The 12,459-nt window shown below is 41.7% G+C and overlaps 1 protein-coding gene across 5 annotated transcripts in view; it reads left to right on the forward strand.

The window, feature by feature from the left end:
* The window catches only part of Myo6 (myosin VI), a 143,965-nt gene that overhangs the window by 45,304 nt on the left and 86,202 nt on the right, over positions 1-12,459 (forward strand). For all 5 annotated transcript variants that reach the window (XM_029482050.1, XM_029482049.1, XM_029482051.1 and 2 more), the window contains 2 exons: positions 6,997-7,138; positions 10,403-10,472. In XM_029482050.1, the coding sequence (XP_029337910.1) occupies positions 7,022-7,138; positions 10,403-10,472 (187 nt within the window). In that variant the 5' untranslated portion in view covers positions 6,997-7,021. The remainder of the gene's footprint in view (positions 1-6,996; positions 7,139-10,402; positions 10,473-12,459) is intronic.

Raw genomic sequence — 12,459 nt, forward strand, 5'->3', positions numbered from 1 at the left:
CAACCACATGGTGGCTCACAACCATCTGTAATGAGATCTGAGCCCTCTTCTGGTGTGTCTGAAGATAGCTTCAGTGTATCCATATAAATAAAATAAATAAACTAAAAAAAAAAAAAGAGTCAGATTTGGGTCACTGTCAGCTGTCATCTTGACAAACCTAGAGTCACTTTAGAAGAGGGACCCCCAGCTGAAGAATTGACTCAATCAGGATGCCCAGGGGCAAGTCTGTGAGGCGTTTTTTCTTTTCTTTTAAATTTGTTTATTTGTTTACTTTACATCCCCATATCAGCACCTCCTTTCCTTCCAGTACTCCCCAAATGCAGATACTCCCTCCCCAACCCCAATACCCTACACCCTGGCATATCACATCCCTGCAGTATGAGGTACGTGTAAGCCATTTTAATTGCTAACTGATTTCGGAGGGACTCAGAGCACTGTGGTCAGTGCCACCCCTTTGCAGGTTATCTAAGGATGCTGACTGAGAACTAACCAGCCAGCAAGCAACATTTTTCCATGGCTCTTGCCTCGGTTCCTGCTTGAATTCCTGTTTCGATTCGCTCAGTGATGGATTGTGACCTGGCAGTGTAAGTCAGATAAACCCTGTACTCACAAGCTGCTTTTGGTCAGAGTGTATAATCACAGCAACAGAAAGCAAACGAGGGCAATCACTCCTCAATCAGTGGCCCTTTCTGCATATTGTTCTTAATTATCTCTCTTTGGACAAGTGAGCTAAACCTTCAAACCTCAATTTCTTATAAAGAGGGACAATAGCCATCTGGCAGAGATTTAATAGTTAAGTGAGATAAAACATTCACTTTTCTCGTACTGACATGCAGTCATAGTTTTAGAAGTTTCTTTGCATGCTACAAGAGAAAAATGGTAATTGTGGCTTATCATCCAGTTACAAACCCTGTGACCTACAACAGTGAGCCTTCAAGATCTACTGGAGCAGTAGTGGCACTCATGTTACAGGAATGACCAACCACCTTTAGATTGGACCTAAGATGCAGTCTACAAGATGAGTCCATATCTGACACTGCTAAAGTGATCAAGCAAGCTGGAGTAGAGAGGTCCCAGGCCTAGGGGAAAACCTAGTATGATTATTCTGCTAAAGGAACATAGCAATAAAATGACTCCAAATGAACACTGCTATGCACATAGATCAGTGCTCAACCCTCATTAAGGAAACTTGTGGTAAATGGGAATTAATAGAGAGACCCACAGTTGGATAATGTGCAGAGACGGAGAGACTTTGCATAACTCAGCCATAAAGAGAATGTTTTCATCCCTCAAAGCTCAGAGATCTATTCAGAAGGGGAGGCAGAAGCATTGTATGAGTCAGAGGTGCTGGACAACTCCAAGGAAATAGTGTCTTCCAGGTACAAAAGGACTCATGCACTTATACAAAGACTGCTGCAGCACCCACAAGACCTGTACAGGTTCCACACAGACAGAATTCTAGCACTGAAAGGGAGTAGTGGAAAGTCCCACCCCTAACCAAGGAGTTATTGGCAATTGATACTTGCTAGGAAAAGAAAAATAAGTTTTTTTCCAATGGAGTATCACTGGGCATGTCAGTCCTACTCCAAAGCAGGCCCCACCCATGCTCTGGAGTAGTTGTTGGCCAATACAAAACCTCCCTTTCCTCTGTCTATACATGTGCACTTGAGTGTGAGCACTCGCGCACACACACATACACACCCCACAGGCACACACACATATACATACATGTTTATATGTATTTATACTGCATGTATACTTTTTGTTTGTTTTGATTTTCATTTTTTGATTTTGGTTTTTGTTTCATTGAGTGAGGGTGAGAGTGACTGACAGTGACAGAGAGCAAGAGATAGAGCATGAAGAGGGAAATGGAGAGGGTCTGAGAGGAACTGAGGAGACGAAGAGAATGACAAGATGTGTTATATGAAAGAGTTAAAAGAATGTTCTGAGCATCTTAATGTAATGTCTAGGATGCAGTGAAGGGTTTGGAGTGAGTATGACTGGTTTGCTGTAATTGGGTGAACGCCAGTTGTAAGGAGAAAGCGGTTTTACTTTCTGGCTCTCTCTGATGTATATGTGAATACCCATCCTCACACCCAAGTCAGTAGGGTTTAAAAATGTCTTAGTCTTATGAGTTAGGAGAGAACTTTATTGTGTATCTGTTTTCAAGCCTGTTTTGTGATAGCAATTCATACAGGAATTTATGTCTAGAATACGATTTGTGATCTTGTCTTTGAAAACCTGTAAGAAAAGGCATATAACCAATCTTAACAATTCAGTTTGTGTAGTATTTGTAGTGATTTTTTTAATAGTGTCTGTTAGTCTTGGTCACTAGTTCTGTGCATGGTGTGGTCATGGGCTTCAGGCTCTCAGTGGTCAGCCATCAGGACCAGCACACACTGCTTGTCTGCCAGACCTGCAAGAAGGTGTGGTAGATCTCTTTTTTATGTCTCACACTGAAAAACAGTTGACCTCCATATTTTCCCATTATAATCTAAACCTATAACAGTGGCTCACACATAGTAGGTATTCAATAAATATGAATAAATGAATATAAATTCAAATTCTTTATTCAACTAATTTTCAGCTTGTTAATCTTGAGATGTCTTATTTCTTTGTCCTTATTTGGACTTAGTAGTATTTTCTTTCTATAATTAGCATATATTTTTTAGAAAACCACTGGGTTCATGGTAAATGTCAATGTTAATGTTTAATTAATGCATGAAACTATATAATAATAAAACAATACCCATATTTTCCATAACTATCTGAAAAAGAATAACCTGAAGTATTTTTTTAGGCAAGCATTTTCAGAGGTAGTTTAATATAATAATAAAGTGAATTGCTGGTGGAAGATAGGTGCATGCAACAGGCTCCAGCCACGGCCAACTGTCACCAGTGCCCAGTTTTCTCACAGTGTCTGGGTACCAGGAAGCTAATAGCCCTGGGGTACACTGATACAGGTGAGAGAAGCTGCCAGTGGCAAGCTGTGTGCCAAAGGAGCATGCCAGGGGCTGCCAGATAAAGAAGTAATCTCTTCAAATGGTAAATTTGATACATCTGTCTTCCCTTCACATCCCCTCGTAAGGTCTGCTACCACAGGGGTTGTCTCCCCTTTACCCCTTTTTCCCACTGATTATCTTCCTGTCAGACAGCAAGTCCCGGAGACCACCATTCTCTCTGTTCACTATTCTATTCTGAGTGCCCAGTTATTTATGACACATAGTAGGTGCTTAAAGAACCAGAGAAACATGTCAGTGTAAGCAGAGCTAGGAATTTCTGCTTGTTCTATGTAATGCTTCTTTCTTCCTTTTCAGTTACTCGGCTCTTTGAACCTCAAAATCCTTGTAGCTGCTGCTGCTAAATGTGTAATGTCTAGCTGAGAAAGCACGAGGCACTCTTAGACCTCACAACTCGATGCTTAGGGAGCCTTTGGAAAGTACTGGTGACATGGCTCACACTTTGTAGAATGAACCTGCACACTCTGCACACAGCACATGGACACTGTTGGTACCCTCACTGCTTCAGAGGAAAAATGTGGAAGGGATCGTGTTTATCACTCCTAACCTCCAGTAAGCCTGCCTCCTGGCTGATGCCATTGTTACCTTTCAACCCCAGGTGAAGGCCCGCCTGTTGGGAAGGTCAGGAGTGCCTCTTGCAGATTATTCAGTGCTTCTGTAGATTGCTCCTACTAGCTCTGGGAGTACTTAGTCACCAAAATGCAGCTCAGCCTGGGGCACAGCTCAGGGTTAGGACATTCACCTAGTGTGTGGCCCTGGGCTTGATCCCAGCATGGTCTACATAAATAAGCTATCAGTTGTCAGATGAGCAGTAAAAATGAGGTCGTTTTTGGTTAATGATGGTGTCTGCCAGCAGTGACTTTGGGAATGTTGCCGACCAAACTTCCATAAGGGATTCCAGCAAAGCTAACTGACTTCCTTTCCACTCTGTATTTCTGCAGCCTGTCTTCTACGGAGCTTAAGGTATCTAGGGCGGTAGTACTGGAAATCAAGGCTGTCCTGTAATGGGTCACTTTATAGAGACTTTTGTTTGTTTATTTTTTATTTTATTGAGAAAGGTCTCAGTATGTAGCCAAGGCTGGACTTGAGTTTGTGGTGATTGCCATGCCTCAGCCCCTGAGTGCTGCAATTGTAGTGATGAGCTACTGTGTCTGCTTTACAATGCTGTAAGGTGCTCTGCATATGTAAACATGCTTAGTGAGAGTGAGGGTTGGCACGAAGGGGCTCTCTCTCTTTGTGTGTGTGTGTGTGTGTGTGTGTGTGTGTGTGTGTGTGTGTGTGTGTAGGTTAGAGGACAGTTTTCAGAAACTCAGGTCTCACCTTCTTTCACCATGTGGGTTCTGGGAGTTGAACGAACTCTGATTGTCAGGTTGGGTAGCCAACACTTTTATTTACTGAGTTGTCTCAGCAGCCCTGAGAGATTTTTCTAGGAATCACTTCCCTGTAGGTTTAGGGCTGTGATGAAGGAGCAAGGTTAAATATGTGCCTTGAACTCAGAATTCCATCTTCACTTCAAAGTGGTAGCACGGTTTAAATTGAGAAAGTGAGCTGAATCGTTCAATTCACCATTCCATTTTTGGATGGGGGGGGGAGGGGTTCCTTTGTGGTGTGACTTTGTTGCTTTTCCAAATTTTTTAAAAGGATAATTAGTCCTAAATGATCACTAGTGTCCATTGTGCCATTTGTCTATGTGTATAGAACATTGCCTTCAAATTATTAGTGGTTCCCAATGAGAGAGAGGCTGTGGGGAGGGGTGGGAGGTGTGATTATCATCTATTAGAACGGTGATCTCAATTTTATGTCACTTGATCCCCTCAGCAATTCTGTAAGGTAAGCGACACTATCCCACCACAGAGATAAGGGTAAAGACAAGATCAGGGATGCAACCTGCTTAGAGGAGTCTGAGTTTCAGGCCTTGGTTTTTAAGAGAATTCAACTCTTTCTAGACTCCCGTCTCCTCTTACTCTCCTGGATGGTGTGAGCAGTTCATTCATGCACCAGTGACTGTCAAGTTGTGTATGTCATGCTGGGCCTTAGGAGCAAGCAGTCAATGGTCTGTGCCCTGATGGAATTACAGTGGCACAATGAGATGGGTGCTTCAGCAGGATTAGTCCTGACCCGAGGATTGCCAAGAGTAGAAGCAGGTATAAAGGTACACTGTAGAAGCCTTGGTAAAAGCGCTGCTAGTTTGCAGAAGAGTGGGTGGATCTGAGATGCCTGTGAGACAGAGCGTTGGTATAATCAAGGGTGATAAGAGTTTGGAAGGTGCCAGAAGATTTGAGGATGACTTCAGGTGTGATTTGCATGTTTCTGCCTTTACTAATTTGTGGAAGAACAAGGCAGGATGCAGACCAGAATAATGGTAACAATAATGTATGTGTTAGTTTTGTTTGGTTCCACTAGGCTGGTAAACACCTGAGAATCCCATGGGGACTGTAAGGCAATGTTGAGTATCGCTCACATATAAATGGTGTATGAAGCCACAGGGTGCTTCCTTCATCTAGGGAAAGCAGACACGTTTATAGGCAAGCCAAAGGCACTGTTACAGACTCACCTTCTACAGAGAATCTTCATCTTAGTTAAGTTAGATTTGAGCCCTTTCTATGTTGGGAAAGTAGCTCATTCTATAGCCTAGCATAGGAAATATTAACCACAATGCACCCTGCAAGATGACAACACCTTAGCAGCTTTCAACTGGACTACGTGTCTCTAAGAGACTCTTAGGGACTACAGCTAAGAGTCCACGTGGGGATCTTCAGTGGAGCTCCCAGGCCCACAAATAGATCAGTGTGGCACATGACCATCTGCTCTTTAGATCCAGGTGACTAGTGAAAGAATTAGGTTCCCATTGAGATACTGAAAGTAGAACATCTCTGTTTGACTTGCAAATGGAATCACACATTATTCTTATAGACAGTCCTTAAAACAAAGCATTCTGGATAGCTTGTGCCCTTTGGGCTACTCAGTAGACAGAATTATAAATGTTAGCATCTCAGGATGCCAAGAGCAAAGGAAGCCTCCTAGGAATAGTTGAAAATGGGACGTCCCCAGTGGGCGCTACCTGGAAACCATTCAAATGCAAGACAGCAGGTAAACAGTGCCTGGCCCAGTAGACCCACACAGCAGTACAGTTGGCTGTGCTGAATATAAAATGCTTTTTAAATGAAAGAAGCCAGACACCAAAGAACGCAGACTGTATGATCTCATTTATATAAAGTTCAACAGAAAAAAATCTGAGGACTGTGGGGATGATGCCCGGGCAAAGGGAGGTGTGGGAATAGCAGGGGCACTGAGATGCTCTGTGAACCGAGGACGGTGCTTCGTAGACAGTGCATTCATCTGTCCCAGCTCATTAACTTGTATAGTTAGATTTGCTCACTTCACTTCAAATCAGCAGCAAAAGTAAGAAAATGAAAACATACGCTGAGCAGTTGTGTGGGAATAAGCCTGGGGAGTAGTCCATGCCTGCCGTCTCAGGCTTGGGGAACTCATAGGAAGCCTCCAGCCCCAGACTCAGGGAACTCACAGGAAGCCTCCTGCCCCGCCTCATCGCTTCAGAATGAATCCTTTTTTTACATGCTGCGATCTGTGCGCCATAAATATCTATTCCAACAAGACTACTGAGTAACTCAGATCGCTTGCAGTGGTATTCTAAATTCCCTTCGGAGAACAGGTGGAAGCCGTGAGGGTTTCCATTCCCACACTCTGTACACTCAAGGCTAAAGCAGGGAGCTCACAGGACTTACTTGAGGGTGGAGCAGCCTCTGCCTGCCTTCTCTAAGGAGGCTTAGAGGAGCAAGAGGTAGGGAGCGCAATTGGGGGCGGGGGGGGGGGCGGGGCGCGAGGAGGAGAAGGCTGAGGTCACCCGCAGGAGGTGTTTTTATAACTTGAGATTTATATGTGCACGTGTAAAGGAGATAGAATTTGAAACCATTTCCACCATTATTCATGTTGTTTTATTTGTTTTTTTGAACAGGAGATAGTGGATAATCTCCTTCAAAATGGAAGATGGAAAGCCCGTTTGGGCACCCCACCCCACAGATGGATTTCAGATGGGCAATATTGTGGATATTGGCCCTGACAGCTTAACAATTGAACCTTTGAACCAAAAAGGCAAGGTGAGTTTCTCAGAGAGATCTCGAAATGGGATCTCTTTTAAACACACACACACACACACACACACACACACACACTTTCCCCAAGAAAGGTAAAAATGAAAAAATATTCTTGCCATAGTGGAGGAGACAGATGTCTGGTAATGTAAATGAAGTTTTGAGATGACTTCCTTGATTAAATGGGACCTGTGTACTATGATGAAATAGGAGCCCGTGATAATCAGAAACCTAGCATTCTAAGTTGGGTGATAAAATACAGTCAGTGGCAGCAGTTTTATTCCATATGCTACACTATTAGAATCACCTGCTTAGCTGTAATGTTGTCAGTGTGTTACAAAGTAAACATGCGATTGCTGCTGTGATGTCAAGTTCTTCCAGGGGGCTTCATTTCTCCTTTTCTTCTCTTTTTCTTTCTCTTTCTGTCTGTCTGTCTTTCTTCCTTTTTTTGTTTACTTAAACTTACTTATTTACTTAAACTTATATACTGTGGGATTGGGGTAAACAACTTTTTGTTGTTTCTGTGCTTTGTGTTTTATTTTTAAATTTTTATTCTATATGTGTTAGTGTTTTGACTGCATGGATGTCTGTGTGAAGGTGTCAGATCTCCGAGATACAGACAGTTGTGAGCTGCCACTCGGGTACTGGGATTTGAACCTGGGTCCTCTGGAAGAGCAATCAGTGCTCTTAACAGCTGAGCCATCTCTCCAGCCCCAGATATTTGAGTCTTAAATCTCCCCCATATTTTTTTATGATAATAATATAAACATGCTTTAATTCTACACATTTAATATTTCATCTTTTTAAAAAACTCTTAGACATAGAGTAAGTGGAATCTGGGGAAACTGACCAGGAGTTGTTACAACCAGGGCCTCCAGTGTAGACGTGCATCTCTCTTCCACTCTTCACAAGGTTGGGTCTTTTTGGTACTGCAACCTCACAGTTTTAAGCTTAACAAATAACCCTATTAGACATTTCTTCTGACTAAATGTACGGATGTAATTTCTGTTTACTTCAGACTCTGCAAATCTCCATGAATAATTTATATTCTACTGATACGTGTTTAACTCAGGCCATATGACTGCCATCCTTCTGGGACCCTTAGAAAAACAAGATGGATCTCTCATGAGATTCTTTTCAGAGAGAACACTGTTCTGTTACTGTAAACAACCCAGGAACCGGAATGCGTAATATATACTGGGCCATGTTAGTGGAGACCAATTAAAGATGCCTTCAGGAAAGGAAAAGACAGTGTTCTTGCCTTCCCTCGTTAGCAGTGCCTGCATGTGCTCACAGTGCACTGCATAGCTAACAAATGAGTTTTTAAGAGTTCACACACAATACATTTTGAAAGCTTTCCCTTTTGCTTTAACATGTTTTATAAGCACAGTGAGCTAAAAGGCAGGAGTGAATCAAGGGCTGTACCTCCTGAGTACTTCTGTTCTCTTGTGGTCTGTCACATCTGTAGGTGACAGAATAATTCAGCTCAAGAATAAACTAAACTCAATTTGAGGGGATGTGCTTTTGTAAAGTATTTACCTATTTCAGTGTGTTCTGATCTATGTCATATTACTGTTAATCGGGCACAGATGGAGAACTGTAGAAGTGTAGTTTAATTAAATTATTTTTGGGTATTTAAGAGACTTGGTTGCCCCTCCTCTGCAGCATTTGTTCCTCATCTGAAGTTTTTCTCAGTGGCTCTAGCTCCTGCCAGGCCAGGACCAAGCCCTCCCTCTGTTGCTATGGCTGTGACAATGTTTATAGAGTTCTATGGCGTTAGCAGCTATTGCAGAATGGATTTTTCTATGGAATCATTGCTATGAATTGATATTTTCTTCTACATAATGTTCCCTCTCTGGTTCATGGTGAGCCAAGTTCACTTTTGAAACAGGGGTCTCTCTTCCAAACCAAACATGACACTGAGAACATATGCTTTAGGTTGCAAAGAATTAGCTTTCAGAGTGTTGGGTTCAACAGTCTTCCAAGTCAGGTGTGACTTTGCTGTTATTCTTTTGTAGTACCAGAAACTCCATCCAGGGCCTCACAGTTTTTACATCAGCGCTTTACCGCTGGGCTCTACCCCCAGACCACTAAACTGGTCATAACTTTGAATTGGAATGGCCTTTGAAGCCTGGGTTTTACTTCATAAACTATGATAACCATATTGTATACAGTATTCTTGCACATGTAGAGTTACAAATATTGTTTTTTCTTTTACTGGGGATCAGACCAGGGTCTTGCACATACTGAGCAGAAACGCTACCACGGAGTGAAACCCTGCATGTGTTATTGTAAAGGAACCAAACCATCTTTCCTTAAGAGTTTCATTTGATACAGTTGGAAATGTCAGCCAGAAGAGCTAATTGTAATTATTTAGAGGTATAAATTTATAAATAACTGTTAAGATAGCACGGATTAAAATTTAATTCTCTTTAGATGTAATTTGAGATCATTTGCTCTCTGTTACAAGATGCTATCTTAATTCTGCAGTGTCTCTCGGAGCATCTTAAGTGATAAATGGATGCAACTTTCTTTATGGGTTATTATTATTATTATTATTTTGAAAGAGGGTCTTATGTAGCTTTGCCAGGCCTCAACTCATTATATAGTCAAACATGACCTTGAATTCCTGATCTTCCTGGTTGCAGCCTCAAGTGCTAGGATTACAGGCATGTACCACCACACCCTGCTATTTGTGGCTTCTTTGAATTACATGGAGTAGATATTTTTATATTTTTGACATATTTTTGTATAAGAATTAACGTCATATATATTTCTCAAATAACATTAATCCTTTGTTATATGTAACTGATTGTAAATGTTTTTGTTTTTAAGACAATAAAATTGTTTATATGTAAATCTAAAATGCTTTTAGTTTTTTGGTAATTGGCATGCCCCTAAGTAGAAATTCAGGATTATTGTGTTTGTTATTTTGTTAGGATAAGTGTGTTTGTTACTTTGTTAGGATAAGTGTGTTTGTTACTTTGGCCTGCTGAGGCTGTGAGAACTTGGGTCGCTTTCTTTTTAATTGCGGTCATTGATTGATGTCTACAGTAGTAGAGGACACAGGACAGTGTTTGCTAAGAGTTGTCTTCTGAGTGAGAGCTTCGTTAAGTAGTAGAATCTGTGTTATACTCCAATAGAGAAGTCTTGTTGTGGTCATTACAGTATATGCAATCAGTTGAACTCCTTGTTTTGTTTTGTTTTGTTTTGTTTCACTATCTAAAAGTGCCAGCTGCTCAAACCTTTGTTTGCTTGTTTGTTTGTTAGACATTTTTGGCTCTCATAAACCAAGTATTCCCTGCAGAAGAGGACAGCAAAAAAGATGTGGAAGATAACTGTAAGTATTAAGTTCAAAGTTATTTCTCCCACAAAACTGTCTGCTCTTTCAGAAAGCAAGTTAGTGATTCTGTTAGTAGTCCAGAAGACTAGGTCAGAACACACAGGCTTGAAAAGAGCTTCCAGGAGCTTGGGGGGCCTGAGTTTGTTACTGCATCCCATGTGTGTTTCCCTGAAAGGCTCTGAGTGTCTCCTACTGTTATTTTACGTGTGTGTGTGCGCCGGGTGCTGATTTACTGGAAGCTTCAACTAAGTCTCTTCTTAGTAGTGTTGAAAGTCATTTCAAACCTCACAGTGGGAGGGAGTTCATACTAATTTGGAAGCTGACAGAAAGAGTCATTTAATGCCACTCTTTGGATAAGGCAAACCAATAGTAGACAAAACAAAACAACACTGCAGAATAATTTATAATTGAAAAGCTTATTTCAGAGTGTTATATGAAAACATAGTATCAATTTGACTTGTCAACACCTTAAAAATATTCTTTCAACAGGCTGTATTTATTTTTACATTTTCAATATTCAAAAGTATTTCGGTTATTTGGGGCTTTCCATCACTGTAATAGTTGATGTAATTAATTTATATCCATTAATTTACTTTAAATTAATTTAAAAAGGGGGAAGGTTTGTTTTGGTTTGTAGATTGGGAGATTTCAGTCCATGGTCATTTGCCCACACTGTGTTTGTGCCTTTGGTGAGAAGCAGTGTATCCAGGCAGAGACAAATGGTAGAGGAAGATGCTGACTTCACCGAAGCCAGGATGCAAAGAGAGAGTTAAAACAAGCCCGTGGCCTGCATCATCCCTTTAAGGCATACCCCAGTGGCTTGCCTATGGTCTTCCTCTAGGGGCCACCTCTTAAAGGTCCCCTCATCTTCTAACAGTTCCAACTGAGGTACCAGGCCTTAACAGTAAGGCCTTTGGAGAACATTCTAGATCCGCTAAACTGTAGTGGGTTAGGTGTGGTATTTGAGGATCATTTCTAGCGACCATGGATTTCCTTAGAAGTATCTAACTGTAAATACTCCACAGAAAAGAAGATAAAAAAAAAAGGTGTAGGTTTATTCTTACTGCTGTTCACCGGAGCTTATAATTAAGCCTGAACTAGTGGTGGTTCAGGGGCACTGTGGGCTGAGGGCAAGACAGTCGTGGGTCCTGATTCTGGCTTCAGTTTGGAAGCTAATGTTTCTGTAGGCCACACTGCACCTCTTTTGGGAAGCTTGTCTGCGAACTGGGAGTAATTATGCCTGGAGCTTAGAGGTGATGCATTAGCAAAATACCTGCCTCAGTAAACAGCGGCTGTTATTGTCAGGTGCAAGGATCGAGAAGTATTTTATTCTTTCCCAAATTAATAGAGAGTTTGATGAAACAATGCAGTTTTGAGCAATAATCAAGGCAAAATAGACAGGAAACATGATAGACACATATCATGTTGAAAACAGTAGAAAGTGTCTCTCTGTTAACGATTTCTCGGGGACCAGTGAGATGACTTAGTGGGTACTGGCAACTTGGCACAGGCTCAAAGACCTGAATTTGAAATCCAGGATCCACCCAGTGGAAAACCAGAACTGACTCCTGCATGCACCCTGTCTTGTCACTCTCCCAACATGTGTAAACATATCAGAAGTGTGCTTGGGTATCCGATGTAACAGCTTATCCTCTTCATGTATTAACATGTTTTGCTTAGAGACACATTCATATGTAGCTAAGCACCCTAGATCTGAGCTTCCCATTTGTCTTTTTGAATGAACATTTTGAACACTCCTGCTTCCTTTGCCATGACTCGTGCTTCCACTGTCGACCTTCCTTGGCCCCAGTGGAGTTCACTGCCCTTGTCAGGTGCTCTCACTGATGATTGCAAGTGGTGGCCATGGTTACCATGCTGAGGCTAACCGTCCTCATCATGCAGTAGCCTGTCCCAGCTTGAAGTTCCCTCTCTGAAGCCCTTGTCACTTAAGCAGCTTTGGATGTTGAGTTTAGAATGTAGTTTT

Source organism: Mus caroli, chromosome 9 (genome assembly GCF_900094665.2).
Source record: "Mus caroli chromosome 9, CAROLI_EIJ_v1.1, whole genome shotgun sequence".
NCBI lineage: Eukaryota > Metazoa > Chordata > Mammalia > Rodentia > Muridae > Mus > Mus caroli.